The 19,959-nt window shown below is 42.2% G+C and overlaps 2 protein-coding genes across 10 annotated transcripts in view; one reads left to right on the forward strand and one right to left on the reverse strand.

Annotated features, from left to right (window-relative positions):
• The window catches only part of LOC131447159 (NACHT, LRR and PYD domains-containing protein 12-like), a 117,101-nt gene that overhangs the window by 41,252 nt on the left and 55,890 nt on the right, over positions 1 to 19,959 (forward strand). The window lies entirely within an intron of this gene.
• Positions 9,801 to 11,124, reverse strand: LOC131447163 (uncharacterized). Its single transcript, XM_058618701.1, has 5 exons — positions 10,983 to 11,124; positions 10,780 to 10,897; positions 10,599 to 10,690; positions 10,354 to 10,468; positions 9,801 to 10,166 (listed from the first exon to the last, which is right to left on the reverse strand). The coding sequence occupies exons 1-5, from the start codon at positions 11,034 to 11,036 to the stop codon at positions 9,859 to 9,861; spliced, it is 687 nt and encodes a 228-aa protein (XP_058474684.1). The 5' UTR covers positions 11,037 to 11,124; the 3' UTR covers positions 9,801 to 9,858.

A 19,959-nucleotide genomic window follows, 5' to 3' on the forward strand; every position in this document is an offset into this window, starting at 1 on the left:
CCATAACAAAAGTAGCACATGTGCAGAGCCGGCCCTGGGCATAGGCAGTATAGGCAAATGCTAGGGGCGCCGTCATCCACAGGGAGCGCCGAAAATGGAGGAGAAAAAAAAAATATATATATATATATATATATATTTTTAATTATAAATACTACTTTTTTTTTTTTACCAGTGCCATTATTACTATTATTTCGAAATATTATATAAGCCCACAGCAGCATAAAGTCATAGCAAAGACTATTAAATAATGCAGAAGCATTTTTTTCTGGGTGCAACGAGCCGTCGCTCTGTACCTGCCCTCTGTGAGGGGGGCGGGGTCAAGAGGCCAGCTGCCTGAATCTGACCCAGAGACGAAGAAAAAGATTAATGACACTGTATCGGAATTATGTCCAAAAGACTGAAGCCATCCGGCGCCCAAGGAAGGAAAAGAAGGAAAGAAGAGGAAGAAAAACTTGAAAAAGATAGAGGTACAGTCATGTCAATGTGATGAAGTGCATGAAATGAATAGTTTAATGCATCGTAGTTACCGTTGTTGGAGCAGAGTGTTAGCTTGCTAGCTTACTTCGGACGATAGCAACATTGTTTAATAATCAATAAATAGCTGAGTGGACGTGTGTTAATGTTACTCCACCTTAAATTCATCAGGGACGTTTGGAAACTTAACGTTAGGCCTGTTCAGGTGCTATTTTACAGGTGTCTTTCCTGCTTGTATGTCAGTTAAAATGCTTTTAGTTGTCCATCCCCTTTGTAATAGGGTGGTTGTAAGCCTTTGGTTTTATGTGTCACAGTTTATGTTTGTTAAAGTTTACATCAGTGTTAAAGTGTATTACTGTTAATATTTCATACCTTAGCTTTACCATATCATTCATAGGCTATATATACGTACATATATATTCATTTCACTGCACTTTACTGGTTTTTGCACTCTGGTTAGACTGAATTGCATTGCAATGACAATAAAGTTGAATGAATCTCATCACATTTTCATTATTAGTCTATATATGTCTCATGTATAGCACACCAAGCATCTGTTTTTTTTATTAAAATGTAACATGCAGTCGTCACATATACTTCTCTTCTCTCTTCAGATGCACTTTTAAAATATTTCAGTACCACCCCCAGTGACACAGCATCAGGTGCTGCTGTCCTTTTTAATTTTATCACTTGTTTCTTTCTTTAGTTTTTATTTGGTGTGATATTTTTTACTCAAAGAAATAAAATCTGAATACACACATGCAGTTTCTGTGTGATTCTAAATGGGTGTGAAGCGTTAGACATGTAGGATCAACTAACTATTTGTTTCTTTCACTCATGATGTAAATGTTCCCACTGTTCGCCAGAATAGAATTTATACAATGAAGAAAAAATACAATCCAAATCATATTTGTGATAAGCCTATATGTTAATATTTCTGAGTGAAGAAGAAAAAATGACTTTCTTAAATAGACTGTAAATAGCAAATCTTGATTCAAGGAAATGTAAGTATGTTCGATGATTAACTAATGGAACACAGAATCAAACTTTATTGTGAAGTCATTGATACTTTTTACCAATGTAACTGTTTTATTTACAGAGAAATCTTCTCAATCTGCATATACATGCATTAGAATGGTAGTATCAGAGATCCATTTATGAAGGCTTTTTTTGTTTACCATTGTCACGTGGGCTGTAACGGGGACGTAACAACCATGAACATGAATTCCGTCAGGTTCAACCAACTCAGAGTTTCAGTCCTGAATCCGACAACTTGAGAGAGAGAAAATACATGGGGTGCATGTGGTGTGACATGGCTGCTGCAGCATGCCCGATTATACAGTATCTAATTGAAAGTGTTACATGGCTTTTGGAGCCACGACCCTACTGAATGTTTCCACAGCTCATGTATTTCTCTTCTCTACGTGCAGCTATGCAGCCCTCCGACATCAAACAGTGTAGAAAACAAGTACAATCTGTTCAAAATGATGAAGATAAATACCTCATTGTACCAGAAGGCAAGTGAAGTAGCCAAGCTTCTAAAACCTTCAGAACAAACTTCATTATGACTTAGCTAAACTCAACATGCACACATTGAAGCTGGCAGCAACCACAGGCCACTGACTGTAGCAGGTCAAACAAACCCATTGCATCCTGCATATGTACACGTCCCACATCCATTTCCCATGTATTTTAGCTGTTAGGCTCAGAGTTTCCTGCTTTCTGAAACAGCCTCAAACCTTTTCTAGTGTTTTTCTTTTTTTTTTACGCAGAGCATAATAAAACATTGCACAAAAGTCATGTGTCTGTGTGTTACAGGCCAAGGTGTTGTGCTTCAGCCACAGTGTTTTTTTCTTCAATCTCATCAAGAATACAGAATACTCAAATGTTGAAACTCACTCTGTTTCTTCAAGTGTTCATGTCATAGCTCCTTATTAGACCACATAACCGACCTTTGACCCTGACCCCAAAAAGTTGACTTCAATTTCCTCTTCAGTTACATTGAGCCACTTCAACAAACTGAATGTCTGTAAATGAAAACACTCTTAATCATGAATGAAATCCATTTATTTGAGTGTTTTGTTTTGCTTTGTTTAAACATGATCTTAAAGTTTGCACTGTCTGATAACAACTACTCCTGTTCTGATACTTTGCAGTGGCAAAACCTGGGATGACACATGGGAGCCTGCAAACACATTTGCACAACAACACCACACTGCCACCCCTGAGTCTCCTCCTCCTTCTGGTTCAGTTAGCTGAACCTAACTGGTTGGGCTCTACTCACAGCAGGGGAAAAGAGACAATCGACAGAAATGACTGACACTGAGCTCAAATCAAATACTGTGCTGCAACACGTGTCTTTTGTGTTTATTGAAGGAATGTGTTCATGGATCTTGTGTTCTATGCCATTCACACATCAACCGTGTTAAATGACATCTGGTAAACATCAATCATTTATTAAGCTCAACATGTAAGAAAGTCAATCAAATCAAATAGAAATCATCATTCTTATACTTCAAGTACCAGCACACTAGGGCTATTGAGTGTTTAGGTTTGCTGAACTTCAGTTAAGTGTTGGCACAGTGCATGTACCCAGTATATGTTTGTGTTTCTTCCAGACAGTTGACACACATTAAGCACGTTTTGTATTTGTCATTAACTGAGGTTGTCATAGTTTGTATGCATGCATGTAGCCTATTTATTTCACACTGAGAGTCAAAATCCACAAACAGTAGATTCATACATTACTTAACGAGCTCGATTATTGGAATTGCTCCACAAATATAGCAAGTGATGATAAACTATTTAGAAAATACAAGAAAGAAAGATTAGGAACAAACAGACAATCAGCCAATAATAGGCTGTCATATCCAAATAAGATTAGAGTGTTCAAATAATACATATATAGGTATATAGCTATATAAGCATAACATAGGAATAAAGAAATATATAGTTTCAAATAAATGAACAATGATAAGTGTCAAATATCTAAAAATATAGCAATGTGTTGATTATTTTAGTTTGTCATAAGGGTTAATGTATCATGTACATATTGAATTCAACCATGAAAATACTGTAAGCTATACTTGACTTATCAATTTGGTTTTTAATTCTGACGTTACACCCTTTCAAAATACAATTTCCGGATCCAAACGCTGTCATACTCTCACTACACTACGCCCGGCTGTATTTTCCTTACTGCCAATTCCCATTTGAAGTTTTTCTTTTAATGATATCCTCACCTTCAAAACACCAAAGTGTCCTTGAGAACTCCACGACGGTGTTTTTTGACGACTACATTACCCATGATCCTTAGCCACAGATTGAATTTATTTTAAACTGATCAAGATTTAGATTTTGTGCACATATTGTGGCAGGATGAGGAAAGGCTGAGACGTAGGTGAGTTTCACAGGTTTATTCTGTATCAGTTAAACAGCCAGACACATGTGCCCCATACAGCAGATATATCTATCACAGAACCACCCCTTACCCAGAAACCCACTGGGTGAGAGAACACACCTCTGAGTGCAAGCCCCCACCGCCTGGCTGGAATCGAAAACGGCTCGAGGGGCGCCCTAGTGTGTTGGTGAACTTTAGCGCGCTGACAAGCCTCCCACTCCTTGACCTCTTTGCGCAGGCCAGGCCAGACAAACTTAGACGCCACCAACCGCACTGACGCCCGGACTCCTGGATGAGAGAGTGAATGAACCATATCGAAAACTCGACGGCGCCCAATGACTGGCATGACCGGGCAGGGGCGGCCAGTTGAGACATCGCAAAGGAGGGCGGGACCACCGTCTTGCACCACCGCCTCCTCCAATGTGAGACCGGTACTGGTGGACCTAAGCGCAAGGATATCCGGATCACCAGGCTGATCGGCAGCCATAGCGGAAAAATCAACCCCAAGATGCACAGGACACACCAGCACCCGCGACAGGCAATCCGCAACAGGGTTCGCTTTACCCACCACATGCTGAATGTCCGTCGTGAACTCGGAGATGGCTGCCAAGTGGCGCTGCTGGCGAGCAGACCATGGCTCAGTCACCTTCGCCATAGCAAACGTTAACGGTTTGTGGTCGACATAAGCCGTGAAAAGAGCGGCCCTCCAGCAGGAAACGGAAATGGCGGGTAGCCAGGTAAAGCGCTAACAGTTCCCGGTCAAAAACACTGTATTTGCGCTCGTTGTCTCGCAAACTACGGCTAAAAAACGCGAGAGGCTGCCATGCACCAGCCACACGCTGCTCGACCACCGCCCCCACAGCCACGTCCGACGCATCGGTTGTGAGAGCAATGAACGCCCGAGACGCAGGATGCGCTAGGAGCGCCGCGTTTGCCAGGGCAGACTTAGCCCCATCAAAGGCCTGAATGCGTTCAGGGGTCCAGTCGACCTGGTCGTTGGCCTTCTTCAGCCTCAGCGCCCCATATAGAGGCAACAGGTGGTGGGCAGCACAAGGTAGGAAACGGTTATAGAAGTTCACCATGCCCAAAAACTCCTGCAAGGACTTGACCGAGACCGGACGGGGAAAATCCGCCACCACTTGCACCTTAGAAGGCAAAGGAACCGCACCCTGCGACGAAATGCGATGGCCCAAGAAATCAATCACCGGCAGTCCAAACTGACATTTTGCTGTGTTGACAATCAAGCCATGTTCATCGGGGCGCCGGAAAACTTGCTTAAGGTGCGACAGGTGCTCATCAGCCGACGGGCTGGCCACCAGAATGTCGTCCAGATAGATGAAAACGAACGCGAGGTCACGCAACACCGAGTCCATCAGCCTCTGAAATGTTTGTGCCGCGCCCTTGAGGCCAAACGGCATGCGCAGGAACTCGAAAAGCCCGAATGGCGTAATCACCGCGGTTTTGGCCACGTCCTCCGTGCGCACAGGAACTTGATGATAACCACGCACCAGATCCACCTTAGAGAAAATCGTCATTCCCGCCAGGCGGACCGAAGAATCCTGAACGTGCGGAATGGGATAACGGTCATGTGCAGTAATGTTATTCAGGCGGCGAAAGTCAACACACGGCCGCCAAGACCCATCCGCCTTGGGCACCATATGGAGCGGCGAGGCCCACGTGCTGTTCGAACGCCTCACGATCCCTAAACGCTCCATGGTAGCGAACTCCTCCTTAGCCGTAGCTAATTTAACAGTGTCGAGGCGCAGCGCGCCGCGCGCGTGCCAAAAGCCGTTGGCTGCACTCAACCGTGGGCCGCTGCCCCGGGCCGACAGGTCCGCTGGTGCGGGGGGAAGAAGACTCTTCTGGGAGCCGGAGTCCACCAGAAACCGTCCACCTGACAGTGTGTCTTTAACAAAAAGCAGCTCCTCTCGATCACCGGCGCCCACAGCTGCTATTGAGCGCCGGCTCCGCCGTTTCCCGGTGCCTCGAACGCACACGGAGGAACGCAGCGCCGAGCCTTGCCGCCAAAACGCTGGTGGAAGAAACACAGGTCTCCTCGCCGCCTTCTGGTGGAGACTCCAGCCGTCATCGCCGAATCTGCGCCCTCCACCGTGGGCTGCAGGTAATCCGACGCCACACTCTGTACGGAAACACGTCTGAAAGTCAGCAGGATCCGATCCGCTTCCTCAGCCAAACCGCGGAAGTCGCCAGCGGCCAGGCACGGGGAGTTCGCCAGGGCTGTGCGCACCGGCAGCGGGAGTTGGTGCAGGAAAATATGCGGGAAAAGGAAACCACCGTCCTCCGTGCCCAGTAACGACAGCATACCATCCATCAGGTCCACCGCCGAACCATCGCCCAAACTGGGAAGCGAAAGCAGCTTATCCGCTCTTTCCGCCGGAGACAGGCTGTAGCGCCGGAGGAGAAACTGCTTGAGCGCGGCTTGTGGACTGCTGATCCAGTGCCGCGACCACCAAATAATACCTGGAGTCGTCAGCCGTTATTCCTCGCAGGTGGAAAAGCGCCTCGATGTGCTTAAACCATGGAGCAGGGTCACTCTGCCAAAACTCCGGAAGCTTTACCGGCCCGGTAAAGCCGGCCAGCGGGAGTTGGGCCATGGCTGAAGAGGAAGCACGTCCACTGTTTGCCGAAGAGGAATCACACTCCTCTACTTCTTCGAACATGTTCAAAACAGGGTCACCAATGTGGCAGGATGAGGAAAGGCTGAGACGTAGGTGAGTTTCACAGGTTTATTCTGTATCAGTTAAACAGCCAGACACATGTGCCCCATACAGCAGATATATCTATCACAGAACCACCCCTTACCCAGAAACCCACTGGGTGAGAGAACACACCTCTGAGTGCCCGCCACAATATCCACTTTTTTAACATAGCATATTTCATGTATAAGCAGAGTAATTACTGGTTTGACTGTACAAGATATACATCACTAGATGCTTTTTGCGATTAAAACTCTAGTTGCAAACCGGAAGTCCAACTTAGCTAGGCTACCTAAAAGGATATTTCAAGAATACTTGCTAAACCATCTTAAATAAAACAAATTACGTAGTCATTCTAAACATAGCTCAACCAAATACAGTGTCATTTGTAATTTGGCTGTACTACACATCTTTGATACATTTGGTAAATGCGTTTTTACAACCCTATTTTGATGTCAACTGGATAAACTACAATTGTGGTGATGGTATGCAACAAGCTGTATGGCCCGCCCCTAGGGAATTGCAGTTTTCTTTCAAAAGTAGTCTTTTCCATAGAATTGAGAGATGCAAATAATGAATTGAGAGTACACAAATGAGTTGAAGGGGATAGTTAAAATGTGTGTGTAATCAGATTTTCAATAATTCATTGTTCATTTGGTTCAAATTAATTTCAACCATATTTGACCAAAATTGAGTAGATGGACTATATTCACATGATAGCTAAGGTCAAGCGCTCTCTATAACAGTTGGTTCCATGTCTGTAGCCACTTTGGTTGCTGAATTATAACCCTTCAAACATACAACAAGGCCAAGGTTCAAAGGTCATTCATTCAATGTAGAGTCTTCATAATGATACATGTTACTCACCAGGCTGAGATCTTTCCAATGATGTATTTGATTTAGCTTTGAGACAACATTTGGATTTTCTCATTTCATGGACACAGGCCATCCCAGACCTAGTTTCAGACAGCACTCTGAGGGCCATATATAAAATAAAGAGCTGTGTTTATTTCTTCCCCCAAAAGATTTGGTTATATATGCACATACGACACGCCTATTATTGTTGGTATTTCAGTTATTACTATTATTGTTATTATTATTATTATTATTATTACTGTTATTATTATTGTAGGGCCACACGGTTGTTGGCGTAGTGGTCGAGCCCCGGTTGGAACAAGGGCCTTTCTGCATGGAGTTTGCATGTTCTCCCAGTGTGTGCGTGTGTGTGCGTGGGTTCTCTCCGGGTTCTCCGGGTTCCTCCCACAGTCCAAAGACATACGATATGGGGATTAGGTCAATTGGACACCCTAAATTGACCATAGATAGGTATGAGTGTGAGACTGAATGGTTGTTTGTCTCTATATGTGTGTGGCCCTGTGATGGACTGGCCAACTGTCCAGGGTGTACCCCGCCTATCGCCCCATGTAGCTGAGATTGGCACAGCACCCCCGCGACCCTCTGGTGGAGGATAGAGCGGTAGATGATGGATGGATGGATTATTATTATTATTGTTAATATTACTATTTTCACATGAGAGCAATTCATATACAATTATTTAAATATTTTGTTTCAATTGACTCGTGATTAAAGAAGAAATGCCGTTGTACAACAATAAGAATAGCCTATGTAGCCCCAGGATGATAGACAGACAGGCAGACAGACAAATACATTGATACATATATAGACAGACAGACAGACATACATATATCTCTGTTAACAGAAGGTGTTTTATAGACTGTGATTGTAAAATGTGAAATGTCTCATTTCATGGCATATTTCAAAGAATATATGGCTCAGGGTATTTGAAAAGTTGAAGTTTATTGTCATTCCTCTTGAATAAATACAGGTACATTAAAATGTGTTTGAATGAAAGTGATGACCTACATGAAGGACAATTGATACCAAACATCACTATCAAACTTTAACTGAATCAAGTAAATATAAAAACATGTTCCAGTAATACACGTTAGTACAATGGACTTATGGACTAATGGTGTACAACTCAAAATACATATAGCAACAATATGATCAAATATCTATAAGTCAAGTATTTCTTTAAGTTATAAATAATCCAAATGGTGCAAAGGAAATATATATTGAATGTACGTGATTACAGTATATGCTTGTTTACATGTATGTATATACATTATATACAGGATGAGTTCCCCTATACTCATTCAAAAGAGAACATAAACAAGTATCTGTGGTTGTTACGACCAGACCTAGGAGAAAACCTGATCACAACATCAAATAATGACACTCCCCTTCTCAACTCCCAAGAAAGCACCAGCAACAAGTCAAACAAAGCATTTGAACCAGTTTATTAAAATCAAGTACAAAATGTCTGCTGGCAGTCTTGCTGTGAGTGCTTTGAGGAAGTCCGCTGCAGCTGGGATGATCAGGCCTCTTATTCAGAGTCCTTCCTGTGCAGGACCAATCAGCTCCCAGGATCCACCCTAGACTCACCCACATAGGCCATGCACACCTGCAACCCATCTCACACGCAGACACATACACACAGGGAAGAAGCAGTCACAACCCTGGGGTCGTAACAGTGGTTCATTAAGTCACAACAGCTGGACAGTATGTTATCTAAACTGCTAAACTCTGTTAAGCACATGAAGTGCAGGTAACTTTGTCGGTAGGATACCAGTTACAAACAGGCTGGTTAGTGAACCACGCATGGTTCAACGTGCCAATGGATTCCGTCTTTGTGTATTTTTAGCTAAGGCTGGACCAGAGAATATTTGCTTCAAACAGATTGTTCTTGGTGAAATTTGCAGGAAGTGAGTAGCCATGGTGTATTTTATGTGGAGCCCACTGCCCCAGAATCTTTTATTCTATTTATTATTATTATTGATTGATTTAACCTATATGAGATGCATCCCCTGATACTTTGTAAACGGTCTTCCCTGTCCTCTCATATCTGCTGTCTATATAAAAATAATAATACTAATGATAGTAATACTAGAAATGAAGGAGATTTTGTCGGTTTTTTCTAAAACACTCCTGCTGGAAACCATGCTACCATGGCTCATTTGTTTTGTTGCAATGGTAAGAAGTATTTTTGGGCCAGAGGGCATCACGTGACCAACCTACAGTAGCATTTGTAATTCCACTGGCACAAGAAAGTGGAGCAGCGGTAACGGGTACAATTACAGTGCATCATCAGAACCGTCCGAGTGTACTCTATCAAAGAATGTCTAAAGTCCTGTAGGGTAACAGATCCTCATTTGAGGGTACTGGTTCTGTGTTTGTGTGTCATTATCAGTCCGATTTGTTCAAAGTAGTAGTGTACATACCACTGTGTGGTAGCTGCCATGGCCAAGCTGTCTCGCCAGACACAATGGTTTCCATGCAAAGACTTTCTGTGCTTGGAACTATTTTGTTGTATTTCTCCACAACAGAGGTCAGGATCCCCTTCTCCTCCCTGATTTTGCGGCGGATCCTGGCACGACCTTTGTTGCCGTCAGTATCTTTATAAAGACGCTGTGAGCGTCTCTTTATACTGGTCACCAGCACCTCGATTCTACTGGCCAAGGCATCCACATCATTTGTGCTTGTGTTTGTTGTTGCTGAGAAGACATAGATTGCACTTTCCTTTAAATAACTTACAAAGTAAGCAACACTGTACTTGTCATTAATTTGTACTCATATTTGGAAATAAAAATGTACCAATAGGGTGTTATTTATTATTCTAAGACAACTAAGCTTCATATTATTATTCATGGATAAAAGTATTGCCAGTAATCATTTTCTCACCTTCTGCCCACTCTTTGACATCACTGACCCAGTCTTCCAAATGGCTCTCTGTCACTGCCAACTGAGCTTTCATGGACTCAACATTCTGTTGCTTGCTTTGTAGAGATTTTATGGTCTACATTGACACAATCAGAGATAACAATAAATAAGAAACACATGTTCAGCCCATGGCTTTAAATACTGCTAACACAGAATATTGAACATTTAAAGAAAAAAAGAAAAAATAAAAATACTGATGTCATTACCTTGTGATATCTGTGAGACAGTGAGGTGGCCAAATTGTCCAACTTTTGCTGATTCCAGCGCATGGCCAAGAGAGTCAGCATGTCTGTGCGTCCTACAAACACAGAACATATATAATGTAACCATTATACCCATTTCTTATTATACATACCATCTAACTAGTGCAGTATGTGGTCATCTCACCAGCTTTTGACATGTGCTTTGTGGTCACTGCAATCCTAGAGAGGAAGGCATTGCACTGCTCAACCTCCTCGCCTAGTGTTAGGCCAGCCCCTTCCTGATATGCCCCACTCCATTTGACCTGGTTAAAATACAAAGAAAACACTGAAAACATGAGGACATTCATGTGCAGATTAAGTGATTCTGTTAAGTAAATCTTTCCTTACCTCGCATTTGAAATCATGAGCTTTGGCATGAAATACAGACAGGAACGGCTTCATGCTGAGGAGGGGCTGGAGCTTTTTGGAGGTAGGGCCAATACTTGCAGGTCACATCCATACAGAAGAAAGTGATTTGCCTGCTGGCAAGCTTTTCTTGCAAATACAGGGGATAGGCAAACATTTCTCCCCTGTACATATTGAGAGCACGCAGCAGAACACCATGCCTACACACCGCAAGCTCCAGTCCCTCCTCATCTACCTTGCTGGTGGATCTTTGGGAGGTCTCTCTAGCTGCTGACCACTCCCCTCCACAAACACCTCTTCCAGAGACCTAAAATGGTTGATGAAAATGGTCAAAAGACTCACCTATACAAACCCTTCAGTAGGAGGTTATTGTAGTGATGTGTATATATATATATATATATATATATATATATATATATATATATATATATAATTATAGTCTGCAGTTTTACATGTTTGGATGTCCTGTGTATGTGGTCCACAAATGTGGCAACGTCTTCATCCTTGGCTATGAAGACGCCTTGAAAAATGGCCTGTTCCTCGGATCTAAATTAAACAAAGGTTCACAACAGCTTCCAAAATCTTACAGACTAACGTTGATTGGTGCATAATAAAGAGTTATATATTCTTAAACATATCTTGGAGTACCTAGATGCATTCTTGAACCGGCAATGCTTGCGATTTCCATCCACGGAAACTGCAAGCATATTTGGGGTGCACGCAGGACAGATGAAGGGCTCCTCTTTGCAGATGTTGCACAGCTTCCCACTCAAAAAAACTTTTTTGGAAGCTGTCTGCAGAGATCTTCCCAGTCTATTTCAAAACAAGGAAATGGAGAGCCAATAATGTGGAATAAATGCATAACCAACAAACAAAGCTTTTCCAGCCCCAATACAAACAGATGAACTACACTATGGGATCAATAACTTTATTACTCACACGGCCAAAGCGGACATTCTCAAAAATGCCTGGCAGGACAATCCTGGTGCCACCATCTTCATTTCTTCAAATGAAAACAAAATCTGGGTTGCATAAACTGTAGCAGAGTGAAGTGTAGCAGTATCAATCAATTGATATTTACAGTATCAATGTGTCTTATATTGAGTGGCTGTTGAAGGTGTAACAGTTGTGTTAAGTATTCTGGCACATTTGTATTATTATTATGATACAACGGGTCATTTCTAACTCAGTGACAGATACAGATATAAGCTCAAACATAGGAACATAAGGCTTTGGGTTCATGGAGACACAATGAAGTTGGTCTGTAACTAATTATCATAACAAATGATTCTTTTCATTGTCGATGAATCTGTGGGTTATTATATCTGTTCATGGATTTGTCCTTTGGTCTCTAAAATGTGATCAAATGATGTCAAATATGGATCATTGTTTTCCAAAGCCCAAGAGCTCGTCATTAATTCTCAAATCAAGTATCAAATATATAGAATATATTAAGTTTACTGTCATAGAGGAGGAAAATAACCTGAAAATATTCACATTTAAGAAGCTGAAATCAGAGGATTCTTTTCTAGAAAAATCACTAAAAATGATTGATTTATTTATTTATTATCAAAGCGTTTGGTATTTGATTGAATAGTTGTGAACTAATCAATAAATCAATCAGCTCTACAATGAACTTAGCATAGCAACAGTCTCTGGAGCAAAGGCCACCTCACAGTTAGTGTCAGGAGCCCTGGATGTAGGATCAGTCTTCTGACTGGGACCAGCTGTATCACAAAAAACAACAACTCAGATCAACATTTATAACATTCAAATGTGCTACTTGACCTGGGGCCAGTAGCACATTTTTAGCCTGGGTACTTGGCTGAAATGCAGAACGCTCACTGTTTGACTTTTGGCTGGAGAGACAGTTTGAAGGGGACTAGTAGACTTTTGATTTCCAAAACCATGATTTGGATGGTCCAATTACTGTGTGTTATCCGTCTATAAAGCGTCTTATAGACAAATACAGTAATAGGAATGCTTGTTGTAGAAGCTGCTTATTGGCAACACACTCAGCACTTGGTGTGGTGCTAATCAGGCTAGCACATTTTACTGCACTTCTAATGACATTGTCAATGTCATTACAGCCCATAATGATAGTAACTTCTATGAGGTCATGAAAAACAACATGGACTTCCTGTTCTTCATTGTGGAGGCTCAACAGATCTGTTGCCCCCATTCGGTCTCTGTGCCTTTCACACAGACGACTGGGTGAAATAAAGGTGCAACAGCCCTGAGACGAAAAAGCTCTGTAAAAGGGGCTAATAAGTATACCTTATGCTATACATGGGTGCAGCAAACATTTGGTCACTACGTCAAATATCAAAATGACAGTGTTGGTATAATATTTGATTGTTTCCCTCACATATCAAGCTATAGAAGTGGCAAGATCTTCAAATATTGATTGAAAAAATGAAAATACTGACCCTGATTTAACAGATTCCTGCTTGAGCTTGGCCTTGCATAGATTTGATTGCCATCAATGTCCCTCTTTTTCCACCTCACCGTGGGTTCAGGAGGCACTAGTGGTGCTGGTGCGGTTGCTGCTGCCTCCTCTTCCTGCAGCTCACCAAGCAAGTCATCCAAACTCTGGAGCTCATCATTTAGTGCTTGATGAGCAGTGAGGTTATCCAGGATCATAAGCTGATCCTGAAGTTCTGAGTCACTCATGGTGACAGGCAGAATCACAAGCAGACACAAAGACACAACAGAGAGATGGAAAGATAAGACAAACACAGAGGTTAACACAGAGAATGAGAGAGAGAGAGAGCGCTACAGAAAGACTGACAAGTACAACACAGCACGGACAGGATAACAAGACAGACAGACGTGGCTCTAAAAAGTGCCTTTGGTTTGCGTTTGAGAAACGATGCTTCAAGGAGGGACAAATGGAAGAAGACAATTCTCTCCAACAACCTGTTGGAGAGAAAACACTTTGAACCAACTATTCAGAATTGAACAGCCTAGATGTGACATCTGTGTTCTCCTCATCAGAACGTTGACATCATACTTAAGACTACCAACATACTGACCGTTCACACTACTCATTTCAATTCAATTCAATTCAAATGGGCTTCATAGGCATGCAGGGTTAAATAACAATGAATCACTACTCTCCCTCTCCATTTATCATATGCTGGACTGCTAAGTTATAAAGCAATTATGTATAGCCTATATTCTATTCTATTTACATTGTACTATTTTACTATGACTGTGCCCAGAATGATTCCATTGTGCTAGGGACCACAATGGAAATGAGCCTATGGGCTTTATTGTGTCATCCCTGACTATTTTGTATTTGAATCTATGACACACAGAGTGCTTGATTCATACTATATCAATAATGGTCAAATCAAATCAATCAATCCAAACTTTGACCCAGTAAGCCAGTGTACAAATGGTTCTGACAGTTTCATGTCAGTCTTCTACAGCCCTTCAAATGAAGTGGTGGGCCTACCTATATAACATAAAGTTGAATTGAGCACGGAAAAAGCATCATGTGCTAACTACTGGCTTACAGCATCACGTGTTAGCTAACCCTACGTGCATTTGGTGCAGCAAGTTATACCTCAATGTCTTCAATAATTCACAGTTACACCAAATGACTACCCTGCTCTCCTAAAGATGCTAACAACAACTTCTTTTCTTCACCTGACACATTTTAAGGCATACATTTAAGGATTTTATCTCCATATGTCACCTGTCTAATTCATTTATCAGTGTACTTACCGGGGGGGGGGGGGGGGGTGCCAGTTCTAAGACAGAATCAGCCCGAAATCCACAAGGTCCATGTGTGAATGTGCTGATCTGAAGTTAGTTTGGTAGGATTTAGGAATAAATGAAGTATATCACTTAACATATGGGTTTCTATATATTACCCATATAATGTGAATGCAAAAATAGGTCTACCCCAGCCAGCAGACAAAGACTTCAACCCGCGGGACTTCAATTCCGTAGGAATAGCGCGGACATGGCAACGCTGTCTCATCGCATACAATTACGTCACACACTTGTGATTTAGAAAAAAGTACACTTTTCCCGATAAAAATAATTTTAAAAATACTATGGTTGGTGTTGTGATAAGAACTGCTTGCAAATCCCTGCTGTGACTGCAGATTTCCACAAAAGTGGGCCAAAATACGTTTTGAGTATTAAGTAATCTCTGTCATTGCGATTACAAACCTCAGAGACAGAGAAATAAAAAGCATTTGAGCCTATTATTTGCTGTAATATTGCCTAATTGTTGTATGGCCTAACACAATACTCAAATCATATAATTTATTCTAACCAATCAATCAATCAATCGATCAGCAGTATAGCCCCGTATTCATCAGCACACAACGGACTGCGGTCTCCCCGACTCGGTCCCGTGGCGTCATATGCAGACGTTATGGGAGCTCTATAGAAGTCAACCTGACTACCCCAAGCGTTGAAAATTGACGCTAAAGGGGTACCCAGTACGTTAAGCACTGACGCGAGGGGACGCTGCCCGATCGTCACGCATGTGACGACTTGGGAGTGAGACCGTGTTGGTCCTGAAGACAGAGACGTCCATCCCCAATTACACAGTGCGACCACCTGGAGAGCTTCTTGATCCAGGAGAGAGCCTTGACCTGTCTGTGTCCTGGTCTCAGCTCTGGATGGTCATGGGTTTCTGGATCAGAGAGCTGCTCCATCCATGGACGCCGTCTCTCCTCATGAGACCAGGGTTAGACAGATTGTGTTAGCGTGTGTTACTGTAGGCTCATCATCACTGTAGACACTCTCTGTACTGTAGTTGAAATGTTCCTGTCATAGATCACATCATGTCGTCTTCAGTTTGTGTCTCGTCAGGTTTTAGGACTTGATGGCATTTGAGGACTTGCTGGCGTTTTGGGACTTGCTGGCGTTTTAGGACTTGCTGGTGTTTTATATATAGATGAAAGGCATTATGGGAGTAACACTACTGCACATGCTCTATGGGCCGCACAACCCGGAAATAAACCAGGAAGTCAGAAACTTGTTTGGCATATAAACACAGTGTCATATATTGTAAGATTTACATGTTTAGATTGTAACAAAACGACAGGATTGTCTATGATGGAATACAGCGATTATAATTCTTACACATCACTTTCTTAAAGGACTGAGTATTTTCCTCGTCGTCGTTACTGTTTTCTGACATTTGATTCTTTTCTTTACAAAAAGCGGCTCCTTTATTGGTCGAGCACGGTCACATGACGGCGGCTTTACCACGAGTCACGAACTACTGCGGGGTTACAGCAGGAGAACTTTGATCCTCTCGTTCAACACTATGTAAAGAATGATGTAGTCAGAACAGCTGGTCGTAGAGCTGCACGACAGCGCCCCCCACAGACCCGGAGCACTTCTGTTATTGAATGCAGGTTTTCTCTCCTGCAGTTGCCGTTTCATGTTTGTGTTCATGTGTTTTGGCTTTGTTTCAGATGGGTTAGGGTTGTGTTAACCCTGTCGTAATAACCACAGCTCGCCACCCGCTGTCTTCTAGTTTTCACTGAAATGCAGGTTTTTTTCCCTTGCAGCCATATCAGATTGAAAACTACATTCGATCATTGTCGTTCTCAGTTTACTCTGCAGAGCAAGAGCCAGTTAGCATAACCGTTAGCAAAGATGGCGGACTCCGTGTTTACATTCTGGGAATGAAGTCTTGTCCCCCTATGGGTCCAAGTTTGCCCCACGCTGCTTTTTCTACAACTCAGTGGAAAACTGAGGGAGAACAAATACTACTGCTATTCTAGCGATACAAAGCTACATGCTAATCAGTGAAGTATTCCTTTAACTTCCATTTTTCTTTTTGACATAAAATGATTTCTCTGGGTGTCCTCAAGAAGAACACTGTACAACAGGGGTCACCAACCTTTTTGAGACCCAGAGCTACCTGAAGGGTAGAGAATAATATGGAGGGCTACCATATTAACATTTAATGACCATTTAAATGATGAATATTATGCATTCAGTTGCATACACATTCATTTCAGTGCTGACTAACGATGATCACAGTTTTATAAACAATATCAAAGACATTTTACTCAGTATCATATGGATACATGCAAGTGAGGTGAAGTGAAATGAGCCCGCGGGCACCACGTTGGTGACCACTGCTGTACAAGAATATGTGTGTGTTCTTGTATTTGTTACCCTGTTAGGACCATTTCTGTCTGGAAAAACCCAAACCAGGATCAGTGTCTTAGTTTCATAAGAGCTGAGTCATTCTATACATCTCAAGCCCCCCCCCCCCCCACACACACACACACACACACACATTCTTGTACAGCATTCTTAGTGAGGACACTCGTAGACAGAATGCATTCCTGAACCTTCACCATGACAACCAAATGCCTAACCCTAAAACCAGGTCTCAGCCCCCTTTAAAAGCCCTAAAAGCCTCATTATTGTTATAAGGACCAGACAATAATGATAAACCATCATTTTACAAAGAGATCAGTGAAATCATGGATCAACATGCTCTGTTTTAATGTTTGAAGCAAACAAAGGAACATTCCACTGATTTAAAACAAACACTCTCTTTAGCTCCACATACTGTGAACCAGGCATTATTTTCATTAGCTCTCATGTGCTGGAGTTTAGAGTTTTTGAAAATTGAAATATTATTCTGTCAAATATTTAAAAAGCATTTTTTAAAACTCATCAGTAGACAACATAGATACATTGAACTGATGCAAATGAAAAGGAAACACATGTTGACTGGTCAGGGTTAAACTGTTAGATATGTAATTATACATCATGTAATAAAGGTTATGGATATTATTAACATTGTAGATGAATACTCTTGGATTAAAGACACATTATGTTAAATGTTGAAACAGCTCGTCACAGGTTCAGGACGTTAGGACTGAAAAATCACACCATCATCGTTGGAGTTCTGTCACAGATCTGTGGAAGCAGCGTCACACACACACACACACACACACACACACACACACAATCACGCACACACACACACAAACTCACTCACACACACACACAAACTCACTCACACACACACAAACTCACACACACACACACTCTCACACACACACACACACACACACACACTCTCACACGCACACACTCACACTCTCACACACACACACACACTCACACACACACACACAATCACTCTCACACACACACACAATCACACACACACACTCACACACACAATCACACACACACAATCACACACACACACACACAAACTCACTCACACACACACGCACAAACTCACACACACACACACTCTCACACACACACACACACTCTCACACGCACACACTCACACTCTCACACACACACACACTCACACACAGACACACACAATCACTCTCACACACACACAATCACACACACACACTCACACACACAATCACACACACACAATCACACACACACACACACACGCACACACACACTCTCACACACACATTCATGGCCCCCACCTGTTGAGAGAAGACGACAGAGAGTCAGAGTCAGAGTCAGTGATGCAGCTCAGATGTGGAATAATAACATCACATGTTACAACAGCTCACATTCACTCATTCACCAAACACTGGTTGTTTGGAGTTGTGTGAAAACAAATCAACAGAAGTATTTGGACTATTATGAAGTATTCAAATACATTGACAGTATTTTCATATGGAGTTTTGCAGCTTTAACAGCTTCAACTCTTCTTGGAAGACTTTGCTCAACACTTTGAAGTGTTTCTGTGACAATTAGTGTCCATTCATTGTGTCGAGCATTGATGAGGTCACACACTGATGCTGGACCACAAGGTCTGGCTCTTAATCTCTGTTCCAGTTCATCCCAAAGGTGCTGGATGGGGTTAAAGGTCAGGGCTCATGTCTTTATAGTGGTTGCTTTGTCCACTGGGACACAGTCATGTTGGAGTAGAAATGTCTGCGTCTGCTGAACTTCAGATTGTCCTTCACTGAGAGAAGAGGCCGAGAGTCCAAAGCCCCATTGAAACACGTCAATTCAAATACTTTTGTCCATATAGTGCATCTATAGTGCTGCAGGAACTACTCCTCACCAGCAGGGGCTGCTGTTTCTTTATGTTCATCTCTGTTGACATGGAAGTCAAGGTCACATGTTCAGCTGTGGCCTTAAATGCGTACTCTGTGTACTTTGATGGAAAGTATTTGTTAGTAGATATATTTCAGGGACATTTGGTTTTTGGATTGAATTGTTGTTGCCACTGTTTCATGTTGCCTCACACACACACACACACACACACACACACACATGGTGACGATACTCAAGTCACTCATTTGCATATTTCTTCAGGTAAAAGTTGTGTTTATATTCTGTTCATGCAGAATTTGTCTATAAACCTTAAACCAGAGAGAACTTTGATTTTGACTCATGTTACAGAGTCTTGGAGGCGGAGCTTTAACCTGAGGTCCAACAGAAAGGGGCGGGCTTTGTCACTCCAGTGTTCATGTTTACAGCAGAGTCACTATCATGTCTGTGTCTGCAGCCTCTTCATGTTATTTGATATAATGTGAATGTAAATGACTTTCTCGTGGTTTTATGTGGTTTACACTTGAAGGTGTTTGTGGAAGACTTTTAAAAAAAGGTCAATGAAGTCTACTTTCTGGGAAATTGTCCTCATTTTTGACAGAAAAAGTGAAGAAAACTAACTCTAACATTGTCTTAAAAGAAGAGAATGACAACTTCATGTAAGCTTTAATAAACAGTAACAAACAACAGTTTGAATGAAATCCCTGCTGCTCCTGCTTCACTACTGCTGTGTTTAAAACACAAAGGTCAAATTCACTCTCTCTGTACTTACGTACTTACACTAACTCTTAGTTTGTTTCATGTCTTTTTCATTTGTTTCCATGTCTTGTCACTAGTTCTCCTGTCATCTTTCTTCCATGCAATCAACTCATTTCCCTCACCTGGTTTTCCATTGGCTCATTAGTCCCTCAGTGATTAT

Source organism: Solea solea, chromosome 20, assembly GCF_958295425.1.
Source record: "Solea solea chromosome 20, fSolSol10.1, whole genome shotgun sequence".
NCBI lineage: Eukaryota > Metazoa > Chordata > Actinopteri > Pleuronectiformes > Soleidae > Solea > Solea solea.